Below are 18,376 nucleotides of genomic sequence, written 5' to 3'. Positions count from 1 at the left end.
CAAAGCCATGCCATAAGCCTAGCAGTGTGCAAGCACTCCCAACAGGGGCCCACACCACTCCAAAGCGATTCTTGCCTGGGGAAGAATGGACGATAACTACACATGGCAGTCCAACTACAGCCCCAGCAGTGGGCAGGGACAGACATCTGGTATGACTGCAGGCCCCACCCACCAATGAAAGCTGCTCAGGGAAAGCACCCTGCAGTTTAGTGCTACTACATCTCTAGCAGGTGCCTGGTCTGACTCACATCCAGGACAGGTCCAGACTGGCCCACTAACAGCAGAGGGACCAAATCCTGTTCACAACAGGCAAAGAGAGCCATTGCAGGTGACTGGACTGAAGGCTTAATGCAGCTCAGGCACCACAGCAGAATACACACAACACACATAGGAGACACCGCTGAAGCTCCAGGTTCTGGTGAAGAGGGAACACTTCACTAAGGCACTACAGGACATCCATAAGGCCACTACTTTCAAGAGTGGGAGATGCAGCTGACATTCCCAACACGCAGAAAACACATAGAAAAAGACACAGAGAGTCAGACAAAATGAGGAGAGGGAGGAATATGTACCAAATGAAAGAACAAAACCGTAGCAAGAGAGCTAAATGAAACAGAGATAAGTAACATGCCCCATAGAGAATTTAAAGTAATGTTCATAAGCATATTCATTGGACTGGAGGAAAGAGTGGAGGACCTCAGTGAGACCCTTAAGAAAGAGACAAAACATAAAGAACCAAACAGAGACGAAGAACTCAATAACTGAAATGAAAAATACACTAGATGGGGGAAAATAACTGGGTGGCTCAGTTGGATAAGCATCTGAATCTTGATTTTGGCTCAGGTCATGATCTTGGGGTTGTGAGATTGAGCCTCACGTTGGGCTCCATGCTGGGTGTGGAACCTGTTTAAGATTCTCACGCCTTCTTCTTCTGCCCTTCCCACCACTCTCCCTCCCCCCCAAAAATACCCTAGATGGAATAAATAGTACACTAGAAGAAGCAGAGGAATGGATCAGAGACCTGGAGGACAGAGTAACAGAAAGCAATCAAATTGAACAGGAGAGAGAAAAAAAATAATAAAAATGAAAATGGACTTAGGGAACACAGCGACACCATCAAGCATAATAACATTTGCGATACAGGGATCCCAGAAGGAGAAAAGAAGGAAAAGGAGGCAGAAACGTTATTTGAAGGAATAATAGCTGAAAACTTCTCAAATCTCAAAGCTGAAGGAAACAAATCTAGATTCAGGAGGCACAGAGACAAAAGTCTAGGACCAGATAGCTTCTCAGGTGAATTCTACCAAGTATTTAAAGAGTTAATACCTATTCTTACCAAACTATTAAAAAAAAAAACAAAAAAAACAGAGGAGGATGGAGAGCTTCCAGATCCATTCTAGGAGGGCAGAATTACCCTGATATCAAAACCAGATAAAGACATTACAAAAAAGGAGAACTACAGGCCAGTATCCCTGATGAACACAGATACAAAACTCCTCAACAAAATGTTAGCAAAGCAAATCCAATAATACATGTAAAACAATCACTCACCGTGGTGGGGAGGAAGCATTCACCGTGATCAAGTGGATTTATTCCTGGGTGCAAGGGCGGCTCAACAGTCACAATCAAAAAGGGTAAAAATCATATGATCACTTTCAATAGATGCAGAAAAAGCACTTGACAAAGTACAATGTCCATTCATGGTAAAAGCCTTCAACATAGTGGGTTCAGAGGGAACATACCCCACTGTAATAAAGGCCATATGTGAAAAACCCACAGCTAATATCACACTCAGTGGTGAGAAACTGACGGCTTTCCCCCTAAGATCAAGAAAAGAATGTTCACTCTCACTACTTTTATTAAACATAGTACTGGGAAGTCCTAACCACAGCGATCACATAAGAAAGAGAAATAAAAGGCATCTAAATGGGTAGGGAAGAAGTAAAACTTAACACTATTTGCAGATAACATAGTACTCTACACAGGAAATCCTAAAAACTTAAAAAAAAAAAACCTACTGTAAGTGATAAATAAGTAGAACTGCAAGATACAAAATCAATATATGGAAATACCTTGCATTTCTCTACACTAATAATGAAGCAACAGAAAGAGAAATTAAGAAAACAGTCCCATTTGCAGTTGTGCCGAAAAGAATAAAATACCTAGGAATAAATTTAACCAAGGAGGTGAAAGACCTGTAGTCTGAAAAGTATAAAACATTGATGAAAATAATTGAAGATGATACAAATGGAAAGACATTCCATGCTCATGGGTTGGAAAAACACATACTGTTAAAATGTCCGCACTACACAAAGCAATCTGGAGATTTAATTCAGTCTCTATAAAGTATCAATAGCATTTTTCACTAGAGCAAAGAGTCTTAAAATTTGTATGGAACCACAAAAGACCCTGAATAGTGCTAGCAACTTGAAAAAAAAAAAATTAGGGGTATCACAGTACCGGATTTTAACATATACCTGCAAAGCTGTAGTAATCAAAGCAGTATGGTACTGGCACAAAACTAGACATACAAATCAGTGGAATAGAACAGAGCGCCCAGAAATAAACCCACAGTTACACGGTCAATTAATCTTTGACAAAGGAGGAAAGAATATCCAATGGGAAAAGACAGTCTCTTCAACAAATGGTGTTGGGAAAACTGAACAGCTACATGCAAATGAATGAAACTGGACCACTTTCTTACACCACACACAAAAATGACTCAAACTCAATGAATTAAAGACCTAACTGAGATCTGATACCATAAAAATCCTAGAGGAGAGCTCAGAAAATAATTGCTCTGGCATCAGCTGTAACAACATTTTTCTAGATAGGTCTCCTGAGGCAAGGGAAACAAAAGGAAAAATAAACTATTGGAACTTTATCAAAATAAAAAGCTTCTGCACAGTGAAGGAAACAACAAAACTAAAAGGCAACCTACTGAATGGGAGAAGATATTTGCAAATGATATATCCGACAAAGCGCTAGTATCCAAAATACATAAAGAACTGATACTGGGGCGCCTGGCTGGCTCAGCTGTTCAGCGTCTGCCTTTGGTTCAGGTCATGATCCCAGGGTCCTGGATCGAGCCCCACATCGGGCTCCCTGCTTGGCTGGAAGCCTGCTTCTCCCTCTCACTCTCCCCTTGCTTGTGTTCCCTCTCTCGCTGTCTCTCTGTCAAATAAATAAATAAAATCTTAAAAAAAACAAAACAAAACTGATACAGTCAACACCAAAAAATCCAAACAATCCAATTAAAAAATGGGCAGAAATACGGGGCTCCCGGGTGGCACAGCGGTTAAGCGTCTGCCTTCGGCTCAGGGTGTGATCCCGGCGTTATGGGATCGAGCCCCACATCAGGCTCCTCCGCTATGAGGCTGCTTCTTCCTCTCCCACTCCCCCTGCTTGTGTTCCCTCTCTCGCTGGCTGTCTCTATCTCTGTCGAATAAATAAATAAAATCTTAAAAAAAAAAAAAAAGAGCATCGCTTTTAAAAAAAATGGGCAGAAATAAACAGATATTTCTCTAAAGAAGACCTCAAGACGGCCAACAGACACATGAAAAGTTGCTCAACATCACTAATCATGAGGGAAGTGCAAATCAAAACTACACTGAGATATCACCTCACACCTGTCAGAATGTCTAAAATCAAAAACACAGGGAACAAGTGTTGGTGAGGATGTGGAGAAAAAGGAGCCCTCCTGCACTGCTGGTCCGAATACAAACTGGTGTGGGCACTGTGGAAAACAGTATGGAGGCTTCTCAAAAGTGAAAAGGAACTACGCTATAATCCAGTTATCGTGCTACTGGGTATTTACCCAAAACACAGAAAAACACTAATTCAGAGGGAGACATAGAGCCCTATGTTTATTGCAGCATTATTTACATTAGCCAAGATGTGGAAGCTCCCCAGCTGTCCATCAACAGATGAATGGATAAAGAAAAACTGGTGTGTGTGTGTGTGTGTGTGTGTGTGTATGTGTATACACACATACACACACACACACATATACAAATATATATGTAATAGAAATTATTCAGCCATATAAAATATGAAGTCTTGCCATTTGCAGCAACATGGTTGGAGCTAGTGTAATACTAAGCAAAATAAGTTAGACAAACACCATATAATTTCACTCATATGTGGAATTCAAGAAGCGAAACAAATGAGCAAAGGAAAAGAGAGACAGACAACCAAAAACCAGACTCTTAACTACAGAACACAAAGTGATGGTTAACAGAGGAGAGTGGTGGTGGGATGGGAAACAGGTGATGGGGATTAAGGAGGGCACTTGTGATGAGCCCTGGGTGATGTATGGAAGTGTTGAATCACTATATTACATACCTGAAACTGATCTAACACCAGAATTAAAAATTCAAAAAGTGAGATAAAATACTAATTAATTAATTAAAACAAAATCCAAAGTAGTATATATGCAACACTGATTCCCTCTTTCCAGGTTTTCACTTAGTGCCTACAAATCGAAATTATCACCCAGTGTTTGCAACAAGAGCTCCATCATCATGACTGGTTAAGGTGAGAGGAATACAGAGAATGTGGAACTAAATATTTTCTCAGGCCAAACGTTTGCTGCATTTCAGCCAAGCCTGTTTTTCTTTTCAGCTATCTGATAAATGTTTATACTGCATACATATATTACATGCCTGCTGTATGCCAAGTAATGCTAACTTGTTAAGGATAGCGTCCAGAGGGGCAAAAGGTGTGTGCTTACCCTGGGGTCAACATGCAATTCTTTTATGAAAGGTCTGTAAGAAAACTCATAGGAAATATCAGTAGCCGAAGCTGGGGAAGTAGGTGGATCATGATAAGGTGTTTGGGTTTTATCTGGAAACCTTAAGTATCGAAGAGTGCTCAACACAGGAGTTACGTGAGTGATTCCGCATGGTAGGAGGCAAAGGAAATTGGAGGCAAGGATGCCAGGCTGGAGTCTACTAGAAATAGTCTGTTCGTTATTTTTCATGATAAGGGTTCGAAACCAAGTCAGTGGTGTGCAGAGTGCAAAATGTAAGAAAGATTTAAGAGGCAGAACTAAAAAACCATCTGGAAAGCTGGTGGATGAGGTCAATGTCGAGGATGAGTAAGTGTCCTGGCGAATAGGAAAATAGAGAAAGAGGCAAGTATGGGAGATGATGCATCCGGTTTTGGAAATGCTGAACTTAAGTCTTCTATGACATCTTGTCAAGACATTTCGGAGAAAGTAGGATATAGAGGCTTTTGAACTTAGAAGCAAGGCCCTGACAGCTCTTTTTATGGGCCATTTTTCAGGTTTGTGTTTACAGCCAGCAACCTAGATGTCCCCTTCTGGGACAAAGAAGGGGCTTGCTTACTATTTGATATAAAAGAGGTGGATTCCCCAAGCTCAGTGTTCCTTCCCTGTAGCCCACTGCCTGCGCTTCCATCTGGGCGCCTCTGTCGGGGGACAATCAGCTTGTAAGATCCATGAGGATAAATCTGGTGAAGCTCGATGGCTGTTTGGTAGCACAGGGTAAAACCTCAGATGGGCACTGGCCAAACCCTTCTCTGAGAACAACCTATTACATTAGGGACAAGTTGACCATAATACTAAACACTAAGCACATTTCAAGAATATGATTTCAAGGATGTCAGAAGATACAATCTGTATGCTTCATCTCTAACTCTGGAGAAAACATGAAGTCTGTGTCTTAGCTTATGAATTTCATATTCTCTACCCAGGATGTGCCAACTTCTCTATTTAGTAATCAGGGACACTTTTTTACTGAGACACTGGATCATAAGTTGGAAAGGCTTTGCCCCTTTCTTAAAAACATCACTGCCCTTATTAGTCCTTCTCATCCCAAATCTCTGGAAAATGGAAGGAACTTTATCAGAATGGGGAAGTTTCATCATTAGGAAACATAAAATTCTAAAGACTCTTTATCTTTTATTACATTAAAGTCCTTTACCCTAATGATGTAATAAGCCCTGAACAACTGTATGTCTACTAGGTGTTCTGGAGAAGGTGTTTTAGCTGGAGATTGCAAACTGGGTGTGGATAAGAGATGGGATTGCGAGGAAGTTATTAAGGACAAACTGTTAATGGTGTATCAGGTGTACAGAAGGAAGGAACATTAGGATGGGGATCAAAAGTTTCTTCACAGTGCGAGCAATAGGATTATGAAAAGTATTCCAAGAGAAGTGGCGGGAACACCATTCACCTGACACAGTGAAAAGCACTCCAGACTAGAAAGTGCTCGACAGGTAACAATTCTGCACTTGGCAAGAGGATGAACAAGAGTATCTAACAAATCTTCTCTCAGTCCACCTTTTAATTCTAATTTCTGTGATACTTAGAAGGAATCATTAAAGAGCTGGAAGAAAAGGTTTCCAATAACTGGAAACTAGATATCACAGACTTTTTCAAAGACTTCTTAAACAGTCAGCTACTTGAAGGCAGAAATTTCCCCTCTAAGAGTCCTTATCAGTTACTTTGAGAAGTGACCAAAGCAATTTATCCATTTAGAAAAGCTCTTTCTCAAAAATTTATTGACCTAGAATTGTCTTTGCTGTCATTGTTTTGTTTTTGTTCCCCCCATTCACCAAGCCCCCAAGAACCAAGAACATGGCTTCCCCAGCTTCATCGACTCCTTCCGTTATTCCTTTCACTTCATTATTCCCGTGACCTCCTTAACTTAGCGCTATTTCCTTCCTACTACAAAGCTGCATGAATATGTGGTCTATATCCACTGTGTCTACTGCCTTCCCATCTGAAAGCTCAGCTTTCTCATCAATCACCCCATTAACTGTCCTTTGAAAGATTTTCAGGGACTGTGTTTTCTCAGCCTCTTACCGTGTGAAATTTAATATCATTGATGTCAGCCCCTCTTAAATCATCTGTCTCACTTGCTCCTGTTACATAAAAGGTCCTGGTCTTCTTTTTCCTACTAAATTTTATTTAGTTTTCACTGGCTTTTTAATTCCTTCTGTTGGCCCAGGACACATGGAGAAGAAGGTTACTTTGTTTTTCCTCTTATACTCTAATTTTGGTTACTTGCCAGAATTCACTCACCACTCTTCTCTATTCCCTTTTACCCGAGATCTTTCATTCGCATGGGTTCAACTATCACCACACTTAGCTCTTTACCTTCTGTTCCTTATCATCAGCTGACCACTGGGTTTGTCTGTTTGAATTTACTAGTGCCCAGTTTGAGTTCAAAGTGAGAGGTGACCATGAGGTGGCGCAAGACACACCCCACACTTGAGTTTTAGCCTTGACTCTTCAACTGACAGCTGCTTGACCTTGGGCAAGTTGCTCAACCTCTTCAAGCCTTAGCTCACTTGTCTACAAAGGAGGGTGCTGGGTGGAGCCCGTCATCTCTGGATAATGCTCCATGGAGCCCGTCAGCTCTACAGAGGTGATGTGGAACGTTCAAAGAGCACATCTCTAGAATTCCCACTCCTTTACTGCTTTCTTCTGTTTTAGATACAGGACTTCAGTGTGAAGCTTCATTTAAGGAAACTTCCTAATTAAAAAAAAAAAAAGTCCGAACCCAGGTCCTGCCTAATGTGGTTCTTCTGGAATTCTCTGAAATCTAGTTCATCTCGCCTGTCAGACTACTGCCTCTTCTAGCTTTCCCACTTCTCTTAGTAGCACCATCCTTCTTCCACTTGTAGGGGCTTGAAATATTCACCTTATTTTGATTTATTCTCTCCTACTCTGTAAGGGCTTCCAAGACCTCTCTCGCTCCAAATCCTGTCAGGTCTCTGTGAAATGTCTCCCATGGCCCTTCCCCATTTCCACCACAGGCATTCTGCTACAGCTCTGCTAGTGTCTTGCTTTGACCACTGCAAGACCCTCCTACTTGGTCCCCGCAGGTCTCTTCCTCTTCCAGTCTACCTTACCTGAGATTACCAGACCAGGTCTCCAAAATGCTACTTTCATCTTGTCAGTCTCCAATTTAAAACTTGGATGCCTTCTGATAACCTGTGGGAAAATGCCAGATCAAGTCTGGCATTCCCGGCTCAACCCTACCAAAATAGCCTATCTCCTGTATCTATTATGTCCAGATAGGTTCTTAGACAGCCTCATCGCTTTTCTTAACCACTTCCGGCTCACATTATACACACATTACATCCAAGTGCCACTTCTCTCAGAGGCCTTTCTTGCAGGCTGTTGGCAAGTCTTCCTTATCTCCACACATTTCCTATGTCACTTGTGAGGGAGCTGATCACTTACACAGTTGGGCAGAACTGACTCATCTGTGTTTGTTTCTTCAGTAAAATCACCAGCTCCTAGGGAAGTCACCATTTCTAAGCCAATGAGGCAGTGTGGCCGATGGAACCTGTGTTCTAATTCTGTCACCATTATTTATGTCAACTCAGCTTCCTCTTATGTAAAACATGGATAAGAAGCCAAGGTTGCTGTGAAGGCCAAATGCCCTGAGACCATGCTTTCGAAAACTGTGACCTTTGAGGAAGATATCGTGGCATCATTTTTATCGTCATGGTTTATTTGCATTATTCGCAGGGCTGACCGGCTACAGCCAGGTGCATAAGGCATCCCTGGGGTACTGAGTCTATGCAAAAATTCTGTACAAGACCTTGACTGCAATCCTAGGAAAACATGTATGCAGAAGTGATACCTGTGACAGTGTTCAAATTGTGCATATTTTCTATTTTCTAAATGTTTGTGGCTGTGTTAGTCTACTATAAGTTAAAAGAAATCAAAAGAAGCCAGTGACATACAGATGACATTTGGAAGAGCTGTATGTAAGCACAGCCAGCAGCCGACTGCTTCACTGAACACCATACTGAGTAGACATCCTCCCCCCACCCCAAACAGGGAGACCTCCACTGTGTGACTCCTCTTCAAGGGCTGGTGGCCTCTATGGCCACTAGTCCAAGGTGAGGGGGACAGTCATTAAGATCCGCATGGTACGGATTCCCCATGTCACCTCTCACTCTGCCGGCACCACACCAGAAGGCCCCCGTTCCTTCTCTGCTTTCCTCGTTCCACGGCCTTGTTTGGCTCTTTGCTTTGAGGCCCCACTATTAAGTATCACATTGTGTGAAATCAGGGGCCCTGTAGACCATAGTCAAGATGCTAATCAGCTACTTCAATAGCCTTTACTCGCGTTTTTTTCCAAAGTACCAAAAGCAATCCATCAAATGACATGAGAGTCACCCGTAACTGTCAAGCTATTCCTTATAAGATTGCCGCTGTGGTCAGGGAAGGAGAGAGAATGGAGACGCCTCTCACACTTTCTTGATGAGCCAGTGACTAACCCATAACAGGTGCCCAGTGGCTGACAGATGAAGGAACGACCCTAAATGATGGCCTCGAATAGTGGGGAAAACGATGGGTCTGGACACAGAAGACTGGTTCTAATTGCTACTGACTTGCTGTGTACCCGTTTCATTATTTCCACCTGTAAACGGCGAGATTTGAAGCACACGATCTCTGCAGTGTCCTCCTGCTCCAAAATTCCATGCCTGCTCTGTGCCCTTTTCCCTGACTTGGAACTTCCCTTCAGAGTAAGGCAGCCAACTAGGTACAGGCGCTATGTACTTATCCTGGATGTCAATGGTAATAAGAATTAGACAGGAAAGAGGAAGCAGAGGGAGAAACATAGTGAAAAAGCAAATGGATGAGAAAAGGATTAATGAGAATGAGTAACTGAATAAGCTTCGAACTTCCGGTTTAAAGGAAAGTAAGAATTCATCAGTCTCCAAGGGTGAGCAGGATCTCCGGAATCTTCTGTGGGTAGGAAGCCGCAAGGCTTCACTAATCTTATCAGTTGCTGAAGCTTGGTACCATCAGTCCCAAGGGTCACGGGCTCCCACTGCCCTGTGCCCTTTCCCCAGAAGCCTCTGGTGTTCAGGGTCTGCATGACGGGAGCCTCGGAGAGACCACGTGAGAGCGGACACGTTGGGCTCCTGCCGTCAGCCGCATCACACAATGTAACCGAATTTTACGTGCCGAGATGTTCCACCTCATTGGGGTTTAATTGCTGGACCCAGAGTACATGCGTCACCTTCTTAGACAACTCCAATACCTGTGTTTTCTAAGATTCCCAATCGCAAAGATGCAGATAGGTGAGAACTGGTTACAGGTTATAAAAGGGACCCTTTTAAGAAAGACAGGTGAATGCTCAGTGTGGTTTAGGTGCCAGAGGCATCCAGATACAGGATTTCTCCTGGTAGCCTTCTTCTCAGGTCATTCTTTTAATAAATACTTAGCACTTACTATGTGCAGGTAGTATTGTAAGAGCTTTACACATATGAACTCATTTAATCCTTATAACAGCCCTAGGAGTATTATTGCATTCCCATTTTACAGATGAGGAAAGTGAGGCATACAGAGGCTAATGACTTGCCTAAGGTCACACAACTAGTAAGAAGCAAATGCCATATTTGAACCAATGCTGTCTCACTGCAGAGTCTTAACTACAGTGCGAGGCTGCCTCTCTGGAATGCCCTCCCGGCACCTATTATATCCTTGTCAATTGAAAAGTGCCTATTGAACACTGGGATCAAATCCTGTTCTGAGGACTGCCTACAGTGCTCGGCCATTCAGAGCCAGCACGGGCTCTTGCACGGTCATGAAAGCAGAGGGGAGCAAGGCAGAAAGCCAGCAGGGGCCTGGCCAGGGAGCAGTGTCAGCAGGGACAGGGCCTGGCTGCCAGCTATTGTTAGATGGTGACAGACTTCTTCGGACAAGTGTGACTTATAACCACGGCCTGTGTAACAGGTAGGCATTCCAAAGGCAGAGTTCTGGGGCCAGTAAAGAAGATGTAGCTCACATGCTCTCCTGGGTTGGAAGATGTAGGGGGAAGAGGGCCGAGGTCAGAGCAGCACTCTGAAAGACCAAGTGTGGCCGCACGCGGGACTGGCTAGCAGGTGCAGAGGCTCAAGCAGGGGACTCAGGATGGGGCTCCAGCCACACCCTAGGGAAAAGGGGGGGGGGGACACAGAAGCCATTCTGAAGAAAGAATGGACAGGTGCTGTGTGTGAATCAGAGCAAAGAGGAGAGTTAAAAAAAAATTTAAACAAGTCTGGGTGACTAGCAGAATAATGATACTAGACTCAGAGAGCACAAAGTATGAAAAGTAAAGGCTCCAATAATTTAGAAATTCTGGATGTGAGGTCTTAGAAAGGCAGCTGGAAATACAGCGCACGAGCTCAGGAGAGCGGCTGGGCTGGGAAGGACCTTCCAGCCCATCTTCCATCTCCCTCCCCCCTGCACAGTCCCACAGCACCCCTGTTGTTCCAGCCGAAGTATTACCCGTGCTCCCTGTCCCCTCAAGAGGTGCCTGGACTTCGCGGGACTGCTCTAGCAGTAAGCATTTCTCTGCAGAGGGACAACGTCCCCAGTACCTGGCAGAGTCCCTCGCACATAGCACATCTGCAACCAGTATTTTTGAAAGAGTAAGTAGTGAACTCTCAGTAATACTTGTTGAATTAAATCGATGGAACGGATCTGTTACCACACAGAGGATCATCATAGGTGAGACTGACTGGCAGTCATAGGGTGTGGTCAGGACCTGGCCTGGAGTGATTTACAAGAAGGCTGGGAGGAGCGTAGACTCGGGACATCGAAAAAGCCAGCACGGTCGCTTTGGCTGTTTTGCATTCTTTTGGTTCTTAAATGCATTTGCTGAAGCATCATTTTCACGTAAAATCATTTCTTTACTATCTTAGGTTGAAGAAGGTAAAAAGTTAATTTTTAGTTTATGTCCATTATTAATGCTTCCAATATGTTTTTAATTTAAATATTAACTTTTTTTGGAGACCATTATAAGATTATAACTTTGTTCTTTTCCTTTCCTTTCTAAAATTTAAGACAGTTCTGCGGTTCACTAGAATTCTTAGAAATAACCTTTCTTGGTTTTCTCATTACAAATTTTATATTTTTTTCAGTGTAGAAAAATCATAAAATATAAAAAGAAAATAGAAATTAACTGAAACTTGCCTATCCAGATATAAGCAACTCTTAACATTCAGCTATTTACCTTTTATGTTTTATATGTAACCCTTCCCCCCACATACATAGAACATAATATACACACATATATACGTATATATTATTATTGTTTGGTTCTTATTTAAAAAACAGGAATTCTTCCACATGTACTTTTAAAAGAGAACAGAGACTTTGACAGGAAAGACTATTTTCAGTTTTGTACTGTTTCCCATTAAATAGTAAGAGCATCACTGCTGTCTGGATCATAACTTAATTATGGCTGTAACAATTCACACCGTGCTTAAACTGCGCTCTCGAGCTGGCAAATGAATGACTTTCCTTTGGCATAGTCTTGTGACAGTCCTATTAAATACACATGATCTAAAAATGAGAAAAAATTCCCTTGTATTCCTATAACTCCATTCATTAAAGTATATACGTTGTAGTATTTTGCGTTTTCCTATGTGCCGTTTCTAGATGTTCCCAAACACACTTGATCTCAAACACAGCCCTGTGTTTCTCTTCAGTATGTAAAAAATGTAACCCGCACTCTGATACCCACACAAGTACAAACCCTTCACAGCCTGCAGAAGCACTGACATGAAAAATCTCCCTAACCAATAAAAACGGAGCTGCAAACAGAAGAAACTGAAGTGAACTACTTTTAAATGTATGTATGTGCATCCAGAATTAGTTGGTTTGATTTATCTTGTATGATAGTGACTCTATTGCTGGTAAAGATTAATTGTATTATGGTGCTCTTGGCATGTTATTTTCCCAGTCCATTTCTCAGTATGACGTTTCTTATTTTTCTCCGCTACAAAGCACCCACTATCATAATTTTCACCTGCTGAGTTTACATTACTAATGATAATATTAAAATTCAGAGTTTTTTTGACCTTTATAGCGATAAATTAGGTCATAAGAATAGATGGGATGCAATCTGATAAATGAGGAAGACATTTAATTATTATTAAAGTACAATCAAATTCCACAAGGTTGGCCAGGCACACTATGAGAGCTCAGTAAACGTTAAGTAGTCTCCCCTCCCCAACACACCGCAGTCCAGTTCTCTCCTCTCTGTTCTTCCATATGCAACACGAGAAACATTCCAAGAACTAAGTGTTTGGGCTGCCAGTGCACGATGGGTGTACAATACAAAGTCCTCTGCATAACAAATAATATGAATCATGGTCACGATGCTAATACTAATACGTAGCCCTTGCTGAATGCCTGGTAGATGCCAGATGCTGGTCCTGTTATTACCCCTGTTTACAGATGAAACAGTTGAGGCACAAATATGGCGAGTAGCTTCCTAAGTTCAGGGACCTGAAAAGTAGTGGCTCTGAGACTGGGCCCCAGGCACTCAGACTCCGGAGCTACTGGAGTGCGTGGCCTTCTGTCTGAGTCACCTCTCGGGGAATCACAACTTCTGCACCCCGTTCAGGCCCCTCGTCCCGCCCCAAGCCCTCTTCCTTACTGAGAGCCAGTCTTTGGTGATTTCCCTGTTTTGTCAGATGCGTCTCCTCAGTGGGCCATGTGCTCCTTGAGGACAGTGACTGGGCTGTGACGGCATACGTTCCCACACAGCACTGTGCCTGCAACGCCGGACTGCCCGGCGCCCGGATGCGGACGGACACGGCTGGTTGCGAGTCTGCTGTCTTTTGCGTACTCTCCAAATGGATGTGCTTTCTTATGAACCAGGATCTGGAAATTACTAATTGTATAGTCTTTTCTTTTTGGGGGTTGGATGGCAGAGAAGTTCAACATTTGGATTAAATGAAGTCCCTAGACACCTCAGTTCAGCACAGTTTGATGCGAATTTATTGGCCCTCCACCACTCTCACATTCATCAAATATTTTTTAAGCACCGACTATATGGTAGGCTTTGCGCTAGACAAGATTCACAGATGAATAATAGTAGTTCCTGCTCTCAAAGAATGTAAGCGTCCCGAGGATGACAGGCATGTAAAAGATAGTAAAATACAGTGTGATCGGAGCTCTGACAAGGCTCGGGCTTGGGGGCTGTGCGAGCCCAGAGCAGCACGTGACCAGGACGGCTGGGGAGCAGGTGGCAGTTAGGCAGAGTGTCGTCTGGCATCGTGCGAGACGGAGCTTGTCAGAAATGCAGATTTGCAGGCCCCAGCCTAGATTTGCCCAATCTGAAGCTCTGAGGTGGAGCCCAGCAATTTTTTTAAGAAGCTCTCCATTAGAGTCTGTTGCTTGCTAAAGCCTAAAGAATAGACTTAGAATAGAATAAAGAAATAAATAAAACTAAGAGAATAAAGAAATACTGCCTTTTAGAATGTCAGACTCATAGGCACACAACAGTTAGGCAAGAAAACGTACTAAATTAAAATCCATAAAATAAGGGTTAGGTGAGGTGATCCCTACCACCTCAGTTCTAACTTTCACAGTCTACAAGACTTCTGTACACATCTTTTTTTTTTTTTAATTTATGTATTTAGAGCATGTGAGTGGGGGGAAGGGGCAGAGGGAGAGGGAGAAGGACAGAGAGAATCTCAAGCAGGCTCTGCACTGAGCACGGAGCCTGCTGCAGGGCTCGATCTCACGAGCCTGAGATCATGACCTGAGCTAAAATCAAGAGTCAGATGCTTAACTGACTGAGCCGCCCAGACGTCCCTTCCGTACACATCTTAGAGTGAGGTGGATGGAGTACGTTCACCTAAGATCACCTACGGGTGATACACACAAGGAAGAGCGTGTGTCTCTCACCTAACCAGACCAAGCAGACTCACAGAGCTGTCCCAGGTGGCCCCAAATTCTACGTCGATTAAATCATCAGAAGTACTTTAAATGTACTACAAACGCACCCACCTACGTAGGCTCACATTATGATAGGTTCCGTAAGGCATACACGCATCACCGGCCATTCCGGCACTTACGCCTGAGTTGAGGCGTCAGGCCCATCATGGGTTGTTCGGAATGTCTGGAATGCTGATAAATACCATGGGAATATGGGGAAGATGCTAATTGATTTGGGCTGATCTTAGGATAAGACCCCAAGAAATGGGAATTGAGCTGGGCCTAAAAACAGGTGGAATTTGCATGGCCGGCAAAACGTAGCTCATCGGCATACACTGAACAGTCTGGAAATTGTCCAGACAAAGGCAGGCACTCTGTAATCTCGTGGGGAAGCTGACATAACAATAAAAATGACGGTGACGCCGAGCATCACAAGCCACAAATCTCCCCTACAAGGGCAATTTCAGGGCTGGGAAGGCTGAGGTTTATAGGATTTTCTTGAAAAAAAAAAAAAATCAAATGAACAGATATCTGAAAAAAACAATGAAGTGTTCCAAGGCGGGGGAGTCTCTTCAAGGGGACCTGCGACTTTTGGAGAACGTCTGCCATACACCTGACCAGGCGCCGCTGGCAAGTCTGCGGGGGACTGGGCACGATCGCAAGCAGGCTGCTGCCTCAGCGGGTGACAGGCAAAGACCTCTGTGCTCCTGCCACCTACACAGCTCAGAACTACTCCCTCGTTTCTTCAGCAAAAGGCCCCCAGTCTTTCTATAATGAATCTGACCCACGATGGCCTCTTCCTGTGAGCACCAGCTTGCCTCCCCAGGTCAGCTTGTGCTCTGCCTGAGTTCCGAACACATGGAGGGAACTCACACTGAGGTTTGGTTTGCTGGGATTCTGACATTGTGTGGTACCCTAAGTTAGACTTAAGCCAGAAGTGTGAGGTTTGCAACCCGCCTGGAGGTCTGAATACGATACTCAGTTACAGGTGGCTACGGACAGGACCTCGGGCGCCTGGGAGGGCAGCTGGGCTGGGCGGCCCTCTCGCATGTGCGGGGGGCTGGGAAGGGGTGGGGAGCCCTGCGTGGCCGGCAGTGGACTCACAGCCCCATGGATTGCCTCCTGCTAGGCGCTAGAGAGGGAGGGAGGGAATGGAGAGAGTGTATATTCGTGCGGCCACAAACCCTCCTCCGTGCAGGCGAGTTGGCCAGCAGAGCGGACAGGGGGTGCCGGTGAGGGCACGGCTCTGCCCCCCTGCCAGCGCTGATCGAGAGCGGCTGGCGGGCAGCAGAAGGTCATGGAACAGGAAACTTCCTGTCGCAGCCTTTCCCGCCCCTCTGCCCGTTTGCTTCTTCCCATTTCTCCACCTACTTTTCTTCTTTGTCATCTTCCTACACATTTCCTCAAAGAAATGCCACCGCCCGGTGAGTCCCGTGGCGGCGTGACGGATGCGGTGTGGAGATGGGCAGTGTGCGGGAACGGGGAAGGGCCGCCCGTCACAGAGCGGCCCGGGGGAGCCCCGGGGAGGACCCGTGTCGCAGTCGGGAGCTGACCCCCGCTGGCCCCGGCCTGGCCGCTGCGCGTCCCAGCTCTCCCCTTCCCGGTCTCCTGCGCGCTTAGCGCGGTCGAGGAGTGCGAAGGCCCGTAGAACGTCTGATGGTCCAACAGTCTCGGGAGCCCCGGGGCTCCGCAGTCACTCGGGCCTCAGAAGGGACCTGTGCGGACGGGTGAGTGGCTGCCTCTCGACTTCAGACCGCTGATCTTCGTGCTGTGTCCGCAGGAACCGAAGCTCTCTGAGTAAGGGAGGCTCCCAGGACTCTCCCTTCCTGTCTTCGTGAGGCACTAGAACAAACTTCTGCTTCTGTCCATCCTCTGGACTCCTGGCTTTTGCCCACAAATGTTCCCATTCACTTTTGGTCAGCACATCGGGCAGTGCTAGGCTGCAGAGTTGTGACCGAGCCCCCTGGGTTTCTTACACTTTAACATGATGTCGCTCGTGCTCGGGTCATGCCTGTAGGCTCGTGCACCCATCTCTTGTTGATGGTTTGGGGCTTCCGTGTATCTTCTTGGCCATGTTAGGAATAAAAACTTAATTTTCTATTTGGGATCAGAACTCACTTTGTTTTTAACTGATCACTCTTCTCAATCTCATGCCTTTTCTCCCGAGGGTGGACAAGCCTCGCTGGGGTAGGGCTGGCCTGGTCCTGTGAGCCTGGGCCTGGGGTCCGCGCAGAGGACAGGCTCTGTAGTCCTGAGACCACCAAGAAGTCTGACCTGCAGTTCACAGCACAAAACCAAATAACCTGTCTTGGTATTAGTCTTCTAAGTTATTCATGAAGTATACACAGCTTGCCTTTCTCCTCCGAATGCAAGTATTCTCGGGAGTTGTTTCTCCTCTCCTGCTGAGGAACTCAGTAGCTCTCTGTGTGGTAACATCCGAGCGTTAGTATCGGCTGTGCGTCTCACCCCTTACCAGGCAGGTGCTGAGCTCTAACATTTTTAAAGAATCTGTGGATCTCCCGCCATCCCTAAATCCCAATCAAATGGGAATCTCCCACATTTAAAAAGTGCTAAACCGGTAGATGAATTAACTAATACATTGTTAACGTCCACTGCATACTGTCTGTGACTGCAAGAACAAATATTTTGAAGTCCCATGGCAGGAACTAATTAAATAAACTAGAACATATCTGTGGCATGAAGTATTAGGTGGTCATTAAAAAAAAGAGTAACATGGGGAAAGGCTAATGATCTACGAGGAGAAAAGCTTAGGCTGTAAAACTGCCCACGTGATACGCTTCGCGTGTGTGGAAGTGGATACGTGTGCACACAGACAAAGATGAGGGAATTACAAAGAAGTGGAAACGCGAATTTCTCAGTGGCGAGATTGCAGGTGGTTTTCTTTTTCTTTACATTTTTCTGCATTTTCCAGATTTTCTACAAAAACAAATGGTGCTTTTACGATAAGAAGCATTTATACATATGGATATCGGATCTATTTGTTACCAGTCTTCCATCTTAAAGAGTTGATTTGTTTCTACATCAGGTAGGATCATTCAACCTTTTGGGGAAAGTACCTTCGGTCTCCAAAATTGAAAACTTTTGTGTCAGATCTTGGCGTTAACTATCTAGGTATCCATGTCCCTGTCAGACCATTTTACATAGAGCTGAAGTTTAGGTCTCTTTGCCTGTCCGTCTCTCACCCGGCCTGGGGAAGGAAGGCATACCCACTTCTCTAAACCCGGCCCTCAGCTTTCTTAGACATGTGCTTATCCTGTTACCTGCTCCAAACCCACTAGCGGTCAAGCAGCTACTACCGAGTCGACTCCTATCGTGACGAAAAGGACAGAACCGTAGCCCCCAGCTCCAGCTGGGGAAACGCACTGTCGGTTGGCCGTGAAGAGCTGGCTAACAGAACTGGTCAAGTGTTTACCGGAAACAAAAGCACGGACCCTGAAGCCAGCCTCAGCCCGCGTTTGATGGCCTCTCCCTGCTGTCCTTCTCTGGGGCTCTGCGCGAACCAGAAGGTGGTACACGGCCTCTTCCGGGCATCGGTCCCTTTCAGGGGTGCAGTGTTGGGATGTGTGTGGGATGGTTTTTAGACGGAATTATGGATTTCATGGTAATAACAGGACATGTGGATAATGCACAGCAGAAAACGTGGTAAAG

General features: G+C 44.8%; 1 protein-coding gene across 4 annotated transcripts in view; it reads right to left on the bottom strand.

The window, feature by feature from the left end:
- Window positions 1–18,376, bottom strand: part of ENOX1 (ecto-NOX disulfide-thiol exchanger 1) — a 541,200-nt gene that overhangs the window by 32,127 nt on the left and 490,697 nt on the right. For 3 of the 4 annotated variants that reach the window (XM_040623096.1, XM_040623115.1, XM_040623100.1), the window contains one exon: window positions 1,552–1,611. The exons of the other annotated variant lie outside the window; for it this stretch is intronic. In XM_040623096.1, the coding sequence (XP_040479030.1) occupies window positions 1,552–1,611 (60 nt within the window). The remainder of the gene's footprint in view (window positions 1–1,551; window positions 1,612–18,376) is intronic. 4 annotated transcript variants of the gene reach the window in all.

The sequence above is a fragment of the Ursus maritimus genome, unplaced genomic scaffold (assembly GCF_017311325.1).
Source record: "Ursus maritimus isolate PB19 unplaced genomic scaffold, ASM1731132v1 scaffold_10, whole genome shotgun sequence".
Taxonomy (NCBI): Eukaryota; Metazoa; Chordata; class Mammalia; order Carnivora; family Ursidae; genus Ursus; species Ursus maritimus.
Note: the sequence above shows the minus strand (reverse complement) of the source record. Positions and strands in the feature narration are given on the sequence as shown.